Genomic DNA, 18,414 nt, shown 5'->3' with positions numbered 1-18,414 from the left:
TCTTCCCTTAGCAAAGCAGGGAGGTTGAGTGATGTGACTGTGAGTCGATGTACTCTAGTAGCCAGGCTTCACGAAGCCTGTGGTTCTCAAAGGGAACACCCTGGAAGCTGGCTTCATGGCCTGGGAATGTCGGTAATTGGGAAGGAGTGTGCTACCAGGAGAGACCCCTTCCCCTTGCGGGAAGGACTGGGAGGAGAGGGAGGCTGGCTCTAGCACACTCCCTCCCCGCGTCCTCACCTCCTGCCCCCACCGCCTTCCTGCCCTAGCTGTTGGAGTGGATCCGCCGCACCATCCCGTGGCTGGAGAACCGGGTGCCCGAGAACACCATGCATGCCATGCAGCAGAAGCTGGAGGACTTCCGGGACTACCGGCGCCTGCACAAGCCGCCCAAGGTGCAGGAGAAGTGCCAGCTGGAGATCAACTTCAACACGCTGCAGACCAAGCTGCGGCTCAGCAACCGGCCCGCCTTCATGCCCTCCGAGGGCAGGATGGTCTCGGTGAGCACTGGGGGTGAGCCTGGGCCGCTAAACTGGACTGCCTCCACCTCTGAGCTGCTCCTAGTCGTGGTCAAAGTCAGCTTTATGGGGGTGGGGATGGGTGTGTTTGCTTCTGCCTACATACACTGCTCCAGAAGTCACATCCCCCTTCCCGTTATCACCCAGGCACAAGCCCGAACTCGGCCATGTGGGGCGGCCCCCTCTGCCCACACCATTCTGGGTCAGGCTTGCCCTTCCAGACCCCTGAGCATCTACTCCAGACCTCCCTCTCACAAAAAATCATCCCTGTGAACACAATGCTTTTTGATACCCTGAACAAAACAGGGCATAATTGAATCACAGTCAAGTTGATTTCTACTTACATGGAATCTTAAGTAGTTAAAAAATATTATTACTTAAGTAATAGTTTCATGGGTTTTTTGGGTAGTATATTTCAAAGATACAAATAAGCAAAATACAGAACATAGAAATTACTGAAGATCTTACTACGTAGTATCAACTTTAAAAAAAATGATTTTAATCTTTTTGGTTTTTTCATGTAAATATTTGAGGGAATCCTAAAGCGTATGTATTTGAAATTAAACATTTTTCCCCATTTTTGTACTCAAGTGTGCACTGACAGATAACTAAAGCATGTTTTATATAATAAGCTGCTTTAAAAAAAAAAAAACAAACTCCAATCTTACATTATATTCTGACCAGCTTTCCATGTCATAAAATACTCTTCTTTTAGGTTATTTTTGTTATTCATCCCCCTTGACATTGTCCCCACAACTTAGGGAAAAATTGTATAAGCCAGAGAAACACCCAGAAGAAAATAAGAAATTTGCCATGACGGAGCTTTTTGTCCTTAAGTGAAAAGTAATAGGAGCGTCCCGGGCACACAACAGGTCTAGAAGGGGAGGGTGAAAGGCAAACAGCATTGTGGGCAGAGCAACCCAGGGGGTGGTGGAGGGAGAATACATTGCAAGTGTGTCTGCAGTTTGGAAAGTTGCCGTCATTTCGGGGCTCCAAGGCTGAATCAGTGGCTTTTAGGTGGCCAGAGCCACTGCTAGCCTAAGGGTGCTCTATGAGAATTAGACAAAGTACCCTTTCTGGGGGACAGATGTAGCTTGGCCTGGGGACATGTGATGGGGAGGGTGGCTTGCAGGGTGCAACCCCAGCGACTGCCCAGCTGGGTACCCTTGCACAAACTGGAGGCATGGCCCTGTCTGAAGGGGGGTGTGGGTTGGCACTTGGCATCTGTCCTCCCAGAATTCTGGCCGGCTCACCCAGGCCAGGGTCTCTGTAGGCCCCAGGCTACTGCCCAGAGGCCTGAGTCCATGAATGGATCCAGGACCGTGGGGAGGCTGGGCAGCTCCAGTGCCTGCTTGCCTCATTCATTGTTGGTCTGTTTACCTGGGGGGGCCCTTTGCCTTAGCACATGTGTGGCCCCTGTGATTGGATAGAGTCCTGTGGGAAACCAATCCTAGTCAGGGAGAGCCTGGGGCTGTTTCCCCACAGGGCTCTATTCTCAAAGTCCCATAGCTGGGTGACCAATGTAGACGCAGGTCCCACGCCTTGCCCAGGAGGCCTGGCTCCTGGGAGCCCAGAAAATACCAGTGGGAGATGGGAGGTAGGGTGGGGCCGCCTGGCTGGGGTGGATATGGGGCAGAGATAGGGAAGGGGCTCTTCCTGGAAGGCATGGGGCACCTTCAGGGGTCTAGGGGGCCAGGGGACCTGAAGCCTAGGCCCGAGGCAGGTCCTGACCCTGTACCTCCCATCCCCACAGGACATCAACAATGCCTGGGGCTGCCTGGAGCAGGTGGAGAAGGGCTATGAGGAGTGGTTGCTGAACGAGATCCGGAGGCTGGAGCGACTGGACCACCTGGCAGAGAAGTTCCGGCAGAAGGCCTCCATCCACGAGGCCTGGACTGACGGTGAGGCCAACCCAGCCTCCTGCCTCCCCAGGGCTTCACTTTCCTACTCTCCAGCCCAGCCGGCAGCCACTACGCTATTCTTTGCTTTTCGTTTGTTTCATTTGGTCTCTTACTAGTTCCATGGCATTAGGCAAGTTCATTAGCCTTCTGGTTGCCTCAGCTTCCTCATCTGTAAAGTGGGGATAATAATAGTACCAACCTCACCGGCTTATAAGAATTTAATCAGTTAATACATAACAAAGTTCTGAGGGGAGTTCCTGCATAGTGCAGTGCTGTGTGAATGTTCACCTTGCAGCCAAATGCTCTACCACCTGAGTGTTCACTTTGGTTTTTTGTTTTTTGGGGGGGTTTTTTGAGACGGAATTTTGCTCTTGTTGCCCAGGATCGAGTGCAATGGCAGAATCTCGGCTCACTGCAACCTCTGCTTCCCAGGTTCAAGCAATTCTCCTGCCCCAGCCTCCCTAGTAGCTGGGACTACAGGGCCCACCACCACGCCCAGCTAATTTTTGTGTTTTTAGTTTCACCATGTTGGTCAGGCTGGTTTTGAACTCCTGATCTCAGGTGATCCACCTGCTTCTGCCTCCTGAAGTGTTGGGATTACAGACGTGAGCCACTGCGCCCAGCCGTATAATGTCATCTTAAGGAATTGTGTCTGCAAAGACCCTATTTCCAAATAAGGTTCCATCTTGAGGTTCTGGGTTGACATGAGTTTTATGGGGGACCCCATTCAACCTAATTCAGCCTCCTCATAGGGTTGTTGTGAGGCTTCAGTATTATAGTACATGTCATGTTTATGGTTTTCATCTGTTCAGTTCTTTTTCCTGTATTTCCTGGCCTCCAATTACAATGAACTGGCCTTTGCCATAGCACATGTGTGTCCCTGTTACTCCAACCTTGAGGCTCTTGGGGACGTGTCTGGTGTCTGCTTATTGGCAGCTAAGGTGAACTCTGAAGAGAGAGGATCATACCTAGGATAGTGTTTCCGCAGAACCTGGACCATGGCTGGAGGTGGGGAACAGGCTGCCCATCTGCTGGGGCCCCTCCGGCCATTTCAGCTGGAGTCTGGGGCAGACCCATTGGCCGGCGGAGCTCAGTGCCCTAAGACTCCCCCATTCAGCCCTGTTTTGTACTCCTCAGACCTTAGGTTGGAGATGAGAAGGAAGAACCATACCCCAAGGCCATTTGGGAGTGGCTTGGCTTGGTGTAGGGCAGCGGTCCCCAGCCTTGTTGGCACCAGGGACCAGTTTCATGGAAGACAGTTTTTCCATGGAGTGGGGAGGAGGCAGATGCTTTCAGGATGGCTGTTCTACTTCAGATCATCAGGCATTAGATCCTCATAAGGAGCACACAACCTAGATCCCTCGCATGTGCAGTTCACAATAGAGTTTGAGCTCCTGTGAGAATCTAATGCCGCCCTTGACTCAACAGGAGGCGGAGCTCAGGTGGTAATGCTCACCCACCTGCTGGCTTACCTCCTGCTGTTTGGTCCAGTTCGTAACAGGCCATGAACTGGTACCAGTCTATGGCCCGGCGGGTGGGGACCCCTGGTGTAGGGATGGAGTGTGCTTGACTGGCTAAGGGGGGTTGGGTCTAGTTCCCCTTTGTAAGTAAAATGCTGGGCTTTGCACACAATGGTAAGAGGTTGCTGCCCCCACTTCCACTGTGTGTGCGTGGAGTTATTTATCCAGGCGTGGACAGGGCAGAGTGGAGGAGGGATAGTGGGGATTGCACTGATTCGTCACCTGCTTCTATCGGGTCCAGCTCACAGCCAAGGTACAGAGCAAAGATTGACCTTGTCGGCTTGCCAGCCACCAGCAGGGGCACGAGAAGTGCTGGCATGCTGGCACAGCCTCTGGGGAAAGCAGTTTGGCCACATGTATTCACGTCTACCAAGTTTACTACACTCTAACCTGGGAATTCCATTTCTTGAGACTGTCTAAAGAATCCATCCTGAACATGGAGACATCCGCACTAGGGCAAGCCGAAGGGCCCAGCACCCCACAGTAGGACAGTGAAGGGTTAGGGCAGTGGACGTGCAGCCTTTCAGCAGACGTCTGCATGAGAAGACTGTGGAGCCAGGGTAGAAATTCCAATAATGTGCTGCTAATTTTTTTTTTTTTTTTTGAGACAGAGTCTCGCTCTGTCACCCAGGCTGGAGTGCAGTGGCACCATATTGGCTCACTGCAACCTCCAACTCCCTGGTTCAAGCGATTCTCCTGCCTCAGCCTCCCAGGTAGCTGGGATTACAGGCGTGTGCCACCATGCCCAGCTAATTTTTTTTTTTTTTTTTTTGAGACGGAGTCTCGCTCTGTCACCCAGGCTGGAGTGCAGTGGCCGGATCTCAGCTCACTGCAAGCTCCGCCTCCCGGGTTCACGCCATTCTCCTGCCTCAGCCTCCCGAGTAGCTGGGATTACAGGCATCCGCCACCTCGCCCGGCTAGTTTTTTGTATTTTTTAGTAGAGACGGGGTTTCACCGTGTTAGCCAGGATGGTCTCCATCTCCTGACCTAGTAATCCGCCCGTCTCAGCCTCCCAAAGTGCTGGGATTACAGGCTTGAGCCACTGCGCCCGGCCTAATTTTTGTATTTTTAATAGACACGGGGTTTCACCATGTTGGTCAGGATGGTCTCGATCTCCTGATGACCTCATGATCTGCCCGCCTCAGCCTCCCAAAGTGCTGGGATTACAGGCGTGAGCCACCACGCCCGACCAGTGTGCTGCTAAATATTTTAAAAGCAGGAAACATAATTTATATATGCCCAAAGTGTTCACAGAATATCCACATAAGGAACGACTGAATAGGAGTGGATAAGTAGGCTTACCTATAATTTTTTCTAAACTTGATGTATTACCATTCTGTTTTAAAGAAGAAAGAGCAGGGGGCAGGAAAGAAATGCCACCTGGGGACACAGCCTTGGCTCCCAGCTCAGCCTTATTTTTTGAGACAGGCTGAGCATCCCAGCAGCAGAGGGTTGGGTGTGTGAGTGAGGGAGGCCGGGCCAGCCCCCGTCCGGTACCTGTCAACTTCACAAGGCAGCTGGTGAGCATCGTCTAACAATGACTGTGGGAGGTCATTTCTTGTTCCTGCTTTCCTCCTGTGGAAACAAATTTAAGAAACGCAAGACCTGCTCATGCCCTGTAAAGAGAGGACAGTGTGTCTGAGGGTCAGAGAAGGCACTAGCCACTGTCGAATTCTGTGCAGAGTGCACTGGACACACCGACCCAGGGAAGGGGCCCCTGCAGGGCTGCCGGCAGCCAGTGACAGTAACTGGGGACATTCTAAAGGCAGGGTGCCCCTGAGGTGCTTGGGTTGTTTTTTTCCTGGTTATACCAGAGGGTGTGGATGGCTGTGTTTCCTGTTGTGTGTATAGTGTCATGCCCTATGCGTTCCCACAGACTTCTGCATAGCCTTCCTACGTAGACACTTTCATGGCCTTGGAAGTGCTCTGAGGAGAGCAGTGCTTTTCCCCGTTGCGCCCGTGGTTGGATGTTCTAGTTGCACATCTGCTTTTGTACACTGCAGATCCCTACACGATGGGCACCTCTGTGGGAAGCACCCCCGGAAGTGGAGCTCCTGGGGCCCTGAGGGGTGGGCGGTTGGGACCAAGGAGATGCTTCTCACTCTTGCTCAGCCGTGTGGCCCTCTCTCAATCCAGGCAAAGAGGCCATGCTGCGACAGAAGGACTATGAGACGGCCACCCTCTCGGAGATCAAGGCCCTGCTCAAGAAGCATGAGGCCTTCGAGAGTGACCTGGCTGCCCACCAGGACCGCGTGGAGCAGATTGCCGCCATCGCACAGGAACTCAAGTAGGTGGCCCCAGATACCCCTACCCTGTAGTGCCCTGTGGTGAGGGGCCAAGGCTGGGCTTTCTCAGCTGCTGGGGGAAGTGGGGTGTGGCCATGGAAGGTGGGGAGGGTGGGCACAGGTGGGTGCCCAGGTGGGAAGGGAGTCAACGCAGAAAATAAATATCTCTCCTGGTGGGGAAGAAGCCCGGGACCACTGCCTTCCTGTTAAAGGCCACCAGTTCTCACCTGTAGCTAGTACAGGAGCAGAGGGTGACCAAGCCTTGGTTCCGAGCTTTCTGGTTGGGCCTTGAGGGCTCCCTGCCATTGGCCATTGGGGTGAAGGCTGGTGTCACCTCCAGCCATGATTGGGGAAGGGGTCTTCTTTGGTCTCCTCTCTGCGAGTCTCCTGAAAGAGGGGAGGGGGTGGAAGGAATACCTGGAAGGTCTCTTGAAGGGAGTGCCCCTGGCTCTTCCCAGCACCACCAGCTACCCCACTGGCAGCCTCAGGGAGAGGGAGATGGGCCATGAAATTAACCTGGGTCCCCCAACTTCCTTGTCTCTTCCCTCCCCAGTGAGCTGGACTATTATGACTCACCCAGTGTCAACGCCCGTTGCCAAAAGATCTGTGACCAGTGGGACAATCTGGGGGCCCTAACTCAGAAGCGAAGGGAAGCTCTGGAGGTGAGGGGTCCCAGAGGGAGAACTAGGCCCATATCCAGCAGTCCTGAGGTGCCCCTTCCTGCTTCTTGACTCTCTTTGCTTTAGGCTAAAAGACTATGGGTTCCCCAGACCTCCCCCAACCCTGGCCTAAATGTGGAAGATTTACTTTGGCACAGGATTTGGACTTTGCCCTCATGGCGATGCCTCCTCTCTTGCCCTCACTTGTCTCATCCTCCCAGTTTAGTGTGCTTTACAGCCCAACCCCAGCCATTTGAGAACCCTCCTATTCTATACACCAGACTCTGGGAGCCAGGCCAGGTGACTGCGATGTGAGATGGTTCAGACACCTGGCAGGAAGAGCTTGTTCTTTCTGCCTGATTCAGGCAGTGCTTCTAGACCTGGGGCTCACCAGAAGGATCTCGATAGGAGTGGGGGATGATTCTGGACATCACTGTACTAACCCCCACCCTATTTGGTACTCCCAGCGGACCGAGAAACTGCTGGAGACCATTGACCAGCTGTACTTGGAGTATGCCAAGAGGGCCGCACCCTTCAACAACTGGATGGAGGGGGCCATGGAGGACCTGCAGGACACCTTCATTGTGCACACCATTGAGGAGATCCAGGTGAGCCCCACCCCACTCCCCAGAGGCTGGATCCCTTGGGGCCCCTGGCCCATGCTCTGTGGGTCACTTTTGCAGGACTGTCCCTGAGGAAGAGCATCCCAAGGATTTTATAGACGCAAAACCTTTGCATTTGACTTATTTTGACAAGATAATATATGTGCATGGTCTAAAATAAAAAAAAAATTAAAAAGGGTGTATGATAGGGTCTCCCTCTGACTCCTTATCCTCCAGTCCCTAGTTCTCTCCCCAAAGGTAAGAATTTGACTACAGTCTCTGCACACAAGCAAGTATGTTTGTTTCCATGCTTTGCACCCTTTTTGTATAAAACAAAAAGTAGCTTTTATTATATACCATATTCTAAACCTTGATTTTTATTTATTTTATTTTATTTTTATTTATTTATATATTTTTTGAGACAAAGTCTCACTCTGTCACCCAGGCTGGAGTGCAGTGGCCGGATCTCAGCTCACTGCAAGCTCCGCCTCCCGGGTTTACGCCATTCTCCTGCCTCAGCCTCCCGAGTAGGTGGGACTATAGGCGCCCGCCACCTCGCCCGGCTAGTTTTTTGTGTTTTTTAGTAGAGACGGGGTTTCACCGGGTTAGCCAGGATGGTCTCGATCTCCTGACCTCGTGATCTGCCCGTCTCGGCCTCCCAAAGTGCTGGGATTACAGGCTTGAGCCACTGCACCCGGCCTTATTTATTTTATTTTTTTAGAGACAAGGTCTCACTCTGTCACCCAGGCTGGAATGCAGTGGTGGGATCATAGCTCACTACAGCCTCCAACTCCTGGGCTTAAGGGATCCTCCTGCTGCAGCCTCCCTAGTAGCTGGGACTACAGGCTCACATCACTATGCCTGGCTAATTTTTTAATTTTTATTTTTGTGGAAATGGGGTTTTTCTTTGTTGCCCAGGCTGGTCTCGAACTCCTGGCTTCAAGAGATCCTCCCATTTCAGCCTTCCAAAGTGCTGGGATTACAGGCATGAGTCACTGTGCTCAGCCGTGAACCTTGATTTTTAATGTAACATTTATTTGGAGCTCATTTCACATCAATTAGCAGCTTCCTCAATCTTTCATGCAGCTGCAGAGTACTGGATTTAAAAGGTTTTGCCAGGAGCTAAGGAAGTCCACGTTGTGGGAGGTCATTTGGGGAGTGAGCCTCGGGAGCAGCCCTTCTCCTTGACCTGTCAGGTGGTGAACACGCCAGAGGGGTTGCTGTTAATTTCACCAGCCCCAAGGATGAAACTGTTGCTTTAGATGACTGTGGCTTCTCCTTCCTGTGGCCATACCTACCATCCCAGTTCTCAGCCACAAGAATCTTTGAGTTGATGCCTCCTGGTCTCCCAGCTGGTGTGGAACTCAACTTCCATGGCCCTTCCACTCACTTCTAGCGCTCCCTTTGTTCCTCTTACCCATATATTCCCATCTCTGTCCAGGGACTGACCACAGCCCATGAGCAGTTCAAGGCCACCCTCCCTGATGCTGATAAGGAGCGTCTGGCTATCCTGGGCATCCACAACGAGGTGTCCAAGATTGTCCAGACCTACCACGTCAATATGGCGGGCACCAACCCCTACACAACCATCACGCCTCAGGAGATCAATGGCAAATGGGACCACGTGAGTTGAAGGGCATGGGCCGAGCCATTTTAAGTTTCATAAAGGCAGGGATTTTTGTCCATTTTAATTGATTTTTATCAATTTCATTTAAAATTGTCATATAGTAAACACTCATTGTTTGTCCAAATGTCAAATGACTGGATTTCCAGAACAGGTTGACGCCTTCACTCCTGTTCTGTTACTGACCGGCCCTTCCCCTCCTGGGTCCTCCATTTCCTCATCTGGCACATGGGCAGATGGCTGACCTGTCCCCAAAGTCGCCTTGTTATTCCTGCCCCAGGTGCGGCAGCTGGTGCCTCGGAGGGACCAAGCTCTGACGGAGGAGCACGCCCGACAGCAGCACAATGAGAGGCTACGCAAGCAGTTTGGGGCACAGGCCAATGTCATCGGGCCCTGGATTCAGACCAAGATGGAGGTGGGTCCCGTGCTGGGAAGCAGTGCTGGGGCTCCCACCCCTCCCCACACTATCCCAGCCAGCCAGGCTGCCTGTCTCCCTCGGTGGGACCCATGGAGGACTGAGGCCCTGAGCGCACCATGGGTCTGCCCTCCTGTAGAAGGCTGTGGGGGTCTATGTGAGGAAGCCCTGCTGGCACTATCTGATTTGGGAGCAAAGACATATGAGCACACCACTAAGAAGCTGCCTATGGGCTCACGCCTGTAATCCCAGCACTTTGGGAGGCCAAGGCAGGTGGATCACCTGAGGTCAGGAGTTCGAGAGCAGCCTGGCCAACATGGTGAAACACCGTCTCTACTAAAAATACAAAAATCAGCCAGGTGTGGTGATGTGTGCCTGTAATCCCAGCTACTTGGGAGCCTGAGGCAGGAAAATCACTTGAACCTGGTAGGCAGAGGTTGCAGTGAGCCAAGATTGTGCCATTGCACTGCAGCCTGGGCAACAGAGCGAGACTCCATCGCCAAAAAAAAAAAAAGAAGAAGCTGCCTGTGAAAGTCCCATAGGAGAGTCAGCTCCTGAGCACCTGATCCAGCTTAATTCCTTTGGTGTCTCTTGTTGACCAGGCCTCCCCTTCCTCTCCTCCTCCTCCTGAGCAATGAGCCTGGCCAAAGAAGATGATTGATCATCCCAGAAAGAGAACTGAACCTAGTGGAGCACAGAATGTTTTGCTGAATTGTGTGGGGTAGATAGTGGGGTGCTTTAGCAGATCAGGAAAGGGGCCCTGCTTGGCTAGAGCGTGGCCTCTGAGTTCCTTAAGGGCAGAGACCATGTTGAGTTCACATTTGTGTGTGTCGCCCCCCGCCCCCCTGCCAGCACATTGTCCTTAGTAGACAGGCAGGAAATAGCTACTGGATTGAATTGAGTGGACAGAAAGTGCTTTCACAAACAAGGGTTGTTTACATGGATGAATAACAGAGAGAAATGGGCATTAGGCCTGGCCTGCAGGGATGGATGGGATTCAGGTGAGCCAGGGCAGGCATCCCAGGAGGCGGAACAGCAGGAGCAAGAGCATGGGCACTGAGGGAGGTGAGTGAGGTCTGCCGAGGCTACAAGGATCCTGGCTCAGTGGGTCCCTGAGATGGACAAGACTTGGGAAAGGGGCATTTGAATGGCAAGCAGAGGAGTGAATGTTTAGGTTAGAACTGACCCTGCATTCCCTTCCTGAGGCTGACAGGTACCTGAGAGCTGGTAGGTATTTCATCCAGTGGTAACAGTGCTTGTTATATACCTCTGTGGTGCTGTTTCCATACCTAGGAGCACCCATGCTAAAAGTGTCTTACTAATTACCAGTGATGGCCTCCTTAGGGCTGGGATAGGAACTGAGAATCATTTGAAGGCTTAACAAATGATTTTGGAGGCCCCAGTCCCCACCCTATGGGAGCAGAGTGAGGTGGTCTGACAAGGTGCCTCTTTGCCGGTGAGCAGGAGATTGGGAGGATCTCCATTGAGATGCACGGGACCCTGGAGGACCAGCTCAGCCACCTGCGGCAGTATGAGAAGAGCATTGTCAACTACAAGCCAAAGATTGATCAGCTGGAGGGCGACCACCAGCTCATCCAGGAGGCGCTCATCTTCGACAACAAGCACACCAACTACACCATGGAGGTGGGTGGGCCTGGCCTTGTTCCTCTCGGGGAGCACATGTCCCCTTCTGTCCTTCCTGCTGGGTGGGGAAGTCTCCAAGGAAACAGGTCATAGTTGGAGGATAAATTCACTTCACCTCTGAAGCCTCACATCTTCAACTTTTAGTACCTTCTGCTTTCCCGAGGAACGTGTTGAGAATACATATTTCTAGGCCCCATCTCTAGAATTTGCTTCACTAGTTCGGGGGTGGAGTTCAGAATAAGCACTTCTGGTGGTTCCGGGTGCTGGCGGGCTCCAAACACTGGCTCAGGCACCTGCTTGTAAGATGGCTAGTTGTTTTAACTGTGAAAGTGTGTGTGGGCTGGGGTTGTGGGGTTGGAGGTTCAGGGAATCACACATTTTTTTGTCTCAATCTTTCCTACCCCCAAATCTGCCCTCCTTCCTGACCTGACCCCCATTGGCAAGTCCCAGTCTCTTTGCTCTCCCAGGCAGAGGCTGCCACCCTGCCCCCTTGATCATCTAGGGTCCCTGCCCTAGTAGGTTGTCCTTGTCCTGGTTCCCCTCCCTCTGGTGACACTCAGCCACATGGAAGGCCAAGTTTGATGGCTTTAGCCATTTTGATAGTTGGGGAGTAGGGTGGATAGGGGCCGCCAGGATCCCAGGCCTGGGACCCCTTTGCTGACAGGCCTCTTGCCTGCCTGCAGCACATCCGTGTGGGCTGGGAGCAGCTGCTCACCACCATCGCCAGGACCATCAACGAGGTGGAGAACCAGATCCTGACCCGGGATGCCAAGGGCATTAGCCAGGAGCAGATGAATGAGTTCCGGGCCTCCTTCAACCACTTTGACCGGGTGAGAGCCCCACCCTGTGTTTTCTTAGTGCAGCCCCCAACCCCTGCCCCAGGGCCCTGGAGGGCACTTCCCCGGGATGTGGGCTGCCATGCAAGTGAAGAGGGAGAGAAAGGGGAAACTGCCATCAGCCTGCCCTGACTCGATGCACCCCACAAAACCAACCTTGGAAAACCTGTGTTGGTGCCTCATAAGCTTCCCTGCTTTCTGGGAGAGAGTGTTCATACTGTGGGTAGAAAGAGGACTTTTGACCCCTGACCCTTGCTCTCCTACCATGAAGAGTCACCCACAGTGAAGGCTTGCTGCTCCCTGGCTGTGGAGACAGAGGAGCAGAAGAGAGACTCCTCCTGCCCTTGCTGGCTCCCACCCCTACCCCGACCTCCAGCGGCCTCTGGGACTCCGCTGGGAATGTCAGAGGCCTTGGTCCTGGGTTCCCATCCCAGCTCTGGGTCAGGCCGGGTTTTAGTGGGCTGCCCCTTCCCAGTGCCCTGGGGCTTGCGGGCGGTCCCAAGGCGTGGGAGCATGTTCTTGGGTGCTGCCCACCACCCCTGCCTGCTTCATGGCTCTCTAGGCACCTGGGGGGAAGTCCCTGGGGAAACTGGGGGGCTGGGTCACTTCTGGGGGAGCTTCTCACCCTTGTGGCTCATCACACCCCACTCTGGTCCTGCTTCTTGGAGCAGGGCTGTGTGTGCTGGGGGGAGGGCACCCCGGGGAGCCTCGTTGGTGTGTCTAACCGTGTGCACTTTTATTTCCCCTCCTCCCCCGCCCCCACCCTCCCTCCGCATGCCTGTCCCTGTGTCTCCCCACACACGCCACCCTCCCCCGGGGCATGCCCCCCTCACGGCTCCACCTCCCTGACACCGCATGGCTCGCTGCCTGGCGCACCGCGGCCCCAGGATCACTCCGGCACACTGGGTCCCGAGGAGTTCAAAGCCTGCCTCATCAGCTTGGGTTATGATATTGGCAACGACCCCCAGGTACTCGCCTCCTGCATGGAGCACGCTCAGGGGTGGCGTCTGGGGCGAGAAATAATGCGTTTTTCCTTTTTCTCTTCTCTCTGTCTGGATCTCCTGTCCCCCTCCTATGGGCCATGGGGCTCGTCCTCTCCTGCTGTTTCTGTCTGCCCTGTCACTGGTCCACCCTCTGCCCTCTGCTGTCTTTCGTGGCAACCTGCTGGGTGCCCACTGTCTTCCATCCTCACCGCTCTTCATCCCATGGGTGGATTTTTGCATCTCCCTGCTCTGTCTTCCTCCTGTCTTTGGACATTGCCACCCATGTGTGTTCGCATCTTCTCCTCCTATGTTCCTTTCCCCGTCCTGATCCCCCAAACCATAAACCTCATCCCCGCTCTGGCCATCTGTTTCTGTCTTCCTGGCCCCGGGCCGGCCCTTCCTCTTCCTGCCTTCCCGACCCTCCTTGTGTCTTGGTACCACTGCCCCCCACAGAAGAAGACAGGCATGATGGACACGGATGATTTCCGCGCCTGCCTGATCTCCATGGGTTACAACATGGTAACGTAAACCCCACCCTCTGTCTGCCCTGGTGAGGAGGCAGCCAGCTGGCGGGAGCGGCCAAGTCCCAGGAGTGGCAGGCTGGAGGCCCTCAGGCTAGGGATTGCCCTCCCTGGAGGAGCCACAAGGCCCATGTCCTTGGGGAAGATGGCTCCCTGAAAGCCGGCCCGGCCACCGGCCTGTGTGTATCCAGGAGCCCTGGCCTCCTCGTCTCAGTCTCTGTGCTACTTCATCTTCTGGTACTTCCTCACTCCCACTGTGGACAGCTGGGCTGACCCTGAGACTGGCAGGAAGGACTGGTGGTGTGGGACATTCCAGGTTGGGGGTTGGCCTGCGTCACCTCACATGGAGCATGGAAATTGAGACCTTCCACCTCTGTCCTGGCGGTGGCTCTGGTCGGGCCTGCTGCCCCTCTGGATTGTCCCAGGCCGTTCCCCACTCCCCAACCTTCCTATTCTGTCCCCCCTCACACAGACATTCTGAGCAGGGCAGTCAGGTGGCTCCTGGGCCATGGTGCCAAGTGAAGAGCTCACAAGCTGCCCAGTGCAGGGCATGGGCATGGGGCTAGGAGCAGTGAACCTGGGAGTAAATCCCAGCCCTGCCATCATTAGCGTGTAGCCTCAGGTGAAGTGGGGGAACCCTATAGGACTGTTGCAAGGGTTAAATGAAGGAATTTAAGTCTGTGCATGTATCTGGCACATAGAAAATACAGTGTGGTGGGGAGAGAACAGATTCTAGAACCAGACTGCCTGAGTTCAAATCCCAGTTCTGCTGCTTCCTGGCTGTGTGACCCTGGGCAAGTCACTTAGCCTGTCTGGGCTTCAGATTTCTCATCTGTACAATGAAGATAATAAAATACCTACCTTTATGGTTGTAGTGAGGATTAAATGAATTGAAATAAAGCTTTTAGGTTAATACTTGGCATATAAGATATGCTGCATAGGTGTCAGCCATTGTTAATCGTTGTGATCACTGTAGTTATTATCAATATGATTATTTGCTGTAAGAGGAACCCAGGCATCTGCAGGGCATGGGAAACCCTGAGCTGGGTCTCTCCTCTTGGGTGTTATGTCCCCATCATACCCTTAGGACAACCCAGGTTAGGTCAGGGGGATGTGCCCTCCTCTTCCAGCCACAGGCTGATCTGAGCCCCCAGGGTCTTCAGTCCCTATGAGATATTCTCAGCAGGCCATGGGCTGACAGGCCTGGGGTTGGCTGTTTCCTCCAGGGAGAAGCAGAATTTGCCCGCATCATGAGCATTGTGGACCCCAACCGCCTGGGGGTAGTGACATTCCAGGCCTTCATTGACTTCATGTCCCGTGAGACAGCCGATACAGATACAGCAGACCAAGTCATGGCTTCCTTCAAGATCCTGGCTGGGGACAAGGTGGGTGTTCTATGGCATGGGCATTGTGCTGGGGTGGCAGGCACTGGCTGGACTGTGATCTAGAGGGGTGAGAGCTGGAACCGCCCCTTCTTCCAGGGTCCTTTGGCCTCTCCTTGTTTGCCACTTCTGCCCATTTCTGTAATGCCTTGGGCTCATGTCAGGACACAGGATTAGTATAAGTGACCCTCCCAGGATCACTGCTTGCCAGTGAGGGACTCCATAGCTGGGATGAAATGACGGGTGGCAGAGGGGAGTAGAGTGGTGTGGATGTGTGATTGGACTCTTGGAGTCCATCTGACAACCCCTGGGACTTCACCCTTGGTATCATCCTGTGCATTGGCACGGACTATAGTGGGAGCAGGAAGAGGGACTGTGGGACACAAGAAGGAAGCACGTCTCTCGTGTTTTCTACCTTGAGCAGTGATCCACTCTGGGTTTCCCAGTCTCCCAAGTACCCTGCAACAGTCCACCTGGCAGTGGAGGGATGCAGGGGATTGTCTCCATGGATGCCAGAGGCTCAGTCCAAGTCTCCACTGTTCTGAGATGGTCATTGGTAGACCTGGATGTCACCCAGAACCACAGCCATCTCCAGCCCAGGGACCTGAGGGGATCTATAGAAGCCACAGATCCCTCAAATATTATAGAAAAGACTCACAGAGCAGCCAGAAGAAATGGTGGGGGTGGGATGTGGGCCTAGGGTCTGTGTTCTGTTCTGTAAAGTCACAGTAAATCCTTATGCCATCCTTCCTTCAAAACTGAAAAGATTCAGGCCAGGCATGATGGCTCATGCCTGTAATTCCAGCCCTTTGGGAGGCCGAGGTGGGTGGATCACCTGAGGTCAGGAGTTCAAGACCAGCCTGGCCAACATGGCAAAACCCCATCTCTACTAAAAATACAAAAAATTAGCCGAGTGTGGTGGCATGCACCTGTCATTCCAACTACTCGGGAGGCTGAGACCTGAGAATTGCTTGAACCTGGGAGGCGGAGGTTGCGGTGAGCTGAGATCGCACCACTGCACTCCAGTTTGGGTGACAGAGTGAGACTCCATCTTAAACGGAAAAGATTCAGTTACCAAAAGCAAAAGCCAGTAGGGAGGGAGTATAATTTCTGAAATGTCTGTTTACAAGGGAATAAAGGCTGAACCTACAAAGAAGTCCCTAAAGGTCTGATTTAAGTACAAGAACAACCTTATTTGCATCATAGCACCTTGGAGCTGGAAGGATCCTCAAACCATTTAGTTTTAGTTGCTAATTTTGTAGAAGAGGAAAACTGGGGCCGAGATAGGGGCCTCGTCTCCCAACTTTGGGATTGACAGTGGCAGCTCCACCCTCCCTCAAACTGGTTCCCAGGGCGCTCTGGCAGAGGTAGGGCATGGTGCAGGGGGACTACCTTGTGGGTCAGAGCCCCCAAATGAGCTCTCCTGGATCTTGAAGCTCCTAAAAGACACAGCTTTCAAATAGACCTAGCATGGGCAAAACCTGGGAGAAGGCAGATACCCAGGCTGGAGCTGCTTGGATGGGGCAAGGCCCACCTTTCTGCAAAGGAGCTTAAGATAGCCTGACCATATTTGGGAAGCAATGATGCCCAAACGTGGATGGTGTTCTTAATCTGCTGGAGGGCTCATTAAAATTAGACTCTCTGTCCAAAGCCTCCAGAGAGCTCAGCTGAGTACGTGTGGGGTCCCCCCAGAAACCTATACGCTCCACCAGAGTATCTGCGGATACTGCTCCAGCACGCAATTATTGCAGACTAGTGTGATTCAGAAGATGGTTATAGGTCTAATTGGCACATGGAATTAGATTGGAAAGTGGCTTAAAAAGTAGGTACTGAAGTGGAAAACCTGAGACAGTTTTAAAAATACATGTGTATGCGGTATGTACATGTGTGGATATTTATGTCCATACCTCCTCTAGTTCCAGGAGGGAGGCATAATGCAAACGGCACGCGCTGCCTTCACGCGGCCAGGCTTTGCGGCTGTGTTGGGCCACCCCCACTTTACGGCTGCTGGACTTTGCGGCCGCCCTGACCACTCTCTCCCCGCAGAACTACATTACCGTGGACGAGCTGCGCCGCGAGCTGCCGCCTGACCAGGCCGAGTACTGCATCGCGCGGATGGCCCCCTACACCGGCCCCGACTCCGTGCCAGGTGCTCTGGACTACATGTCCTTCTCCACGGCACTGTACGGCGAGAGTGACCTCTAATCCACCCTGCCCGGCCGCCCTCGTCCCGTGCGCCGTGCCCTGCCTTGCACCTCCGCCGTCGCCCATCTCCTGCCTAGGTTCGGTTTCAGCTCCCAGCCTCCACCGGGGCGAGCTGGGGCCCACGTGGCATCGAGCCTCCCTGCCCGCGAAGTGACAGTTTACAAAATTATTTTCTGCAAAAAAGAAAAAAAAAAGTTACGTTAAAAACCAAAAAACTACATATTTTATTATAGAAAAAGTATTTTTTTCTCCACCAAATGGAAAAAAAGAGGAAAGATTAACTATTTGCACCGAAATGTCTTGTTTTGTTGTGACATAGGAAAATAACCAAGCACAAAGTTATCTTCCATCCTTTTTACTGATTTTTTTTTCTTCTATCTGTTCCATCTGCTGTATTCATTTCTTCAATCTCATGTCCACTTTGGTGTGGGAGTCGGGGTAGGGGGTACTCTTGTCAAAAGGCACATTGGTGCATGTGTGTTTGCTAGCTCACTTGTCCATGAAAATATTTTATGATATTAAAGAAAATCTTTTGAAATGGCTGTTTTTTAAGGAAGAGAATTTATGTGGCTTCTCATTTTTAAATCCCCAGAGGTGTGACTAGTCTCTTTATCAGCACACACTTAAAAAATTTTAATATTGTCTATAAAAAATAGGACAAACTTGGAGAATATGGACAACTTTGATATTGCTTGGCAAGAACGGTATTAAAACAACCACACTCCTATGACAGCTCTTTGCCTGCTCCTTGCTTGATGTTTTCTGGAAGTGTGTGTGGGGTCAAGGATGGCGTGGGGCACCTGTATCTACCCCTAATGTTTTTGACCCTGCTGTGTTCAATCGTCTTACACTTCAGTTTCTTCATTTTAAAAAGGAAAAGGTAATTTCTCCAGTCTCCTATGAGTTAGACAGAAAGTCATGGATGCATAAAGGACTTCTTGATGATAAGCCCCACCTTCATTTTTCCACGGCATCAAACAGCTCTGTGACATCTGCATTCCCCCCACTCGTTTTATTTTTGCTGCAGGGAACAGCTTGAGTTGTCTCTTAAGAGTCATCTCATCCCTTGCTATTCAAGATGACCCACAGATGGCAGCTGTTCGGCATCACCTGGGAGCTCATTGGAAATACAGAATCTCAGGCCCCATCCCTGAATGCCGAATACTGTGTGTACTGCTCTAGTTTCTCCAGAGTAAAAGACAGTCTTTATAGGACGCCGTCTGCTCTGGCACCAGGGCCCCTTAGCCCGTGCCTTTTATCTGACCTTTGTTTTGCAACCCGTTACATCACTTGCTCCCGGGCATCCTTTGAATTTCATCCTT

General features: G+C 52.7%; 1 protein-coding gene across 47 annotated transcripts in view; it reads left to right on the top strand.

The window, feature by feature from the left end:
- The window catches only part of ACTN1 (actinin alpha 1), a 107,600-nt gene extending 89,776 nt beyond the window's left edge, over positions 1-17,824 (top strand). For 14 of the 47 annotated variants that reach the window (XM_077941262.1, XM_015143970.3, XM_077941260.1 and 11 more), the window contains 12 exons: positions 267-497; positions 2,269-2,416; positions 6,073-6,223; positions 6,775-6,883; positions 7,348-7,488; positions 8,924-9,106; positions 9,387-9,521; positions 10,986-11,165; positions 11,849-11,995; positions 12,889-12,969; positions 14,732-14,890; positions 16,934-17,824. In XM_077941262.1, coding sequence (XP_077797388.1) covers positions 267-497; positions 2,269-2,416; positions 6,073-6,223; positions 6,775-6,883; positions 7,348-7,488; positions 8,924-9,106; positions 9,387-9,521; positions 10,986-11,165; positions 11,849-11,995; positions 12,889-12,969; positions 14,732-14,890; positions 16,934-17,092 — 1,824 coding nt within the window. In that variant the 3' untranslated portion in view covers positions 17,093-17,824. Of the gene's footprint in view, positions 1-266; positions 564-2,238; positions 2,417-6,048; positions 6,224-6,774; positions 6,884-7,347; positions 7,489-8,923; positions 9,107-9,386; positions 9,522-10,985; positions 11,228-11,788; positions 11,996-12,888; positions 13,513-14,731; positions 14,891-16,803 lie in introns of those variants that run through there. The other 33 variants (XM_015143971.3, XM_077941254.1, XM_077941253.1 and 30 more) reach the window with 21 other exon arrangements.
- The last annotated feature ends 590 nt before the right edge of the window (positions 17,825-18,414 follow it).

Source organism: Macaca mulatta, chromosome 7, assembly GCF_049350105.2.
Source record: "Macaca mulatta isolate MMU2019108-1 chromosome 7, T2T-MMU8v2.0, whole genome shotgun sequence".
Classification (NCBI taxonomy): Eukaryota; Metazoa; Chordata; class Mammalia; order Primates; family Cercopithecidae; genus Macaca; species Macaca mulatta.
The sequence above is the reverse complement of the archived record's forward strand: the minus strand, read 5'-3'. Positions and strand labels throughout refer to the sequence as shown.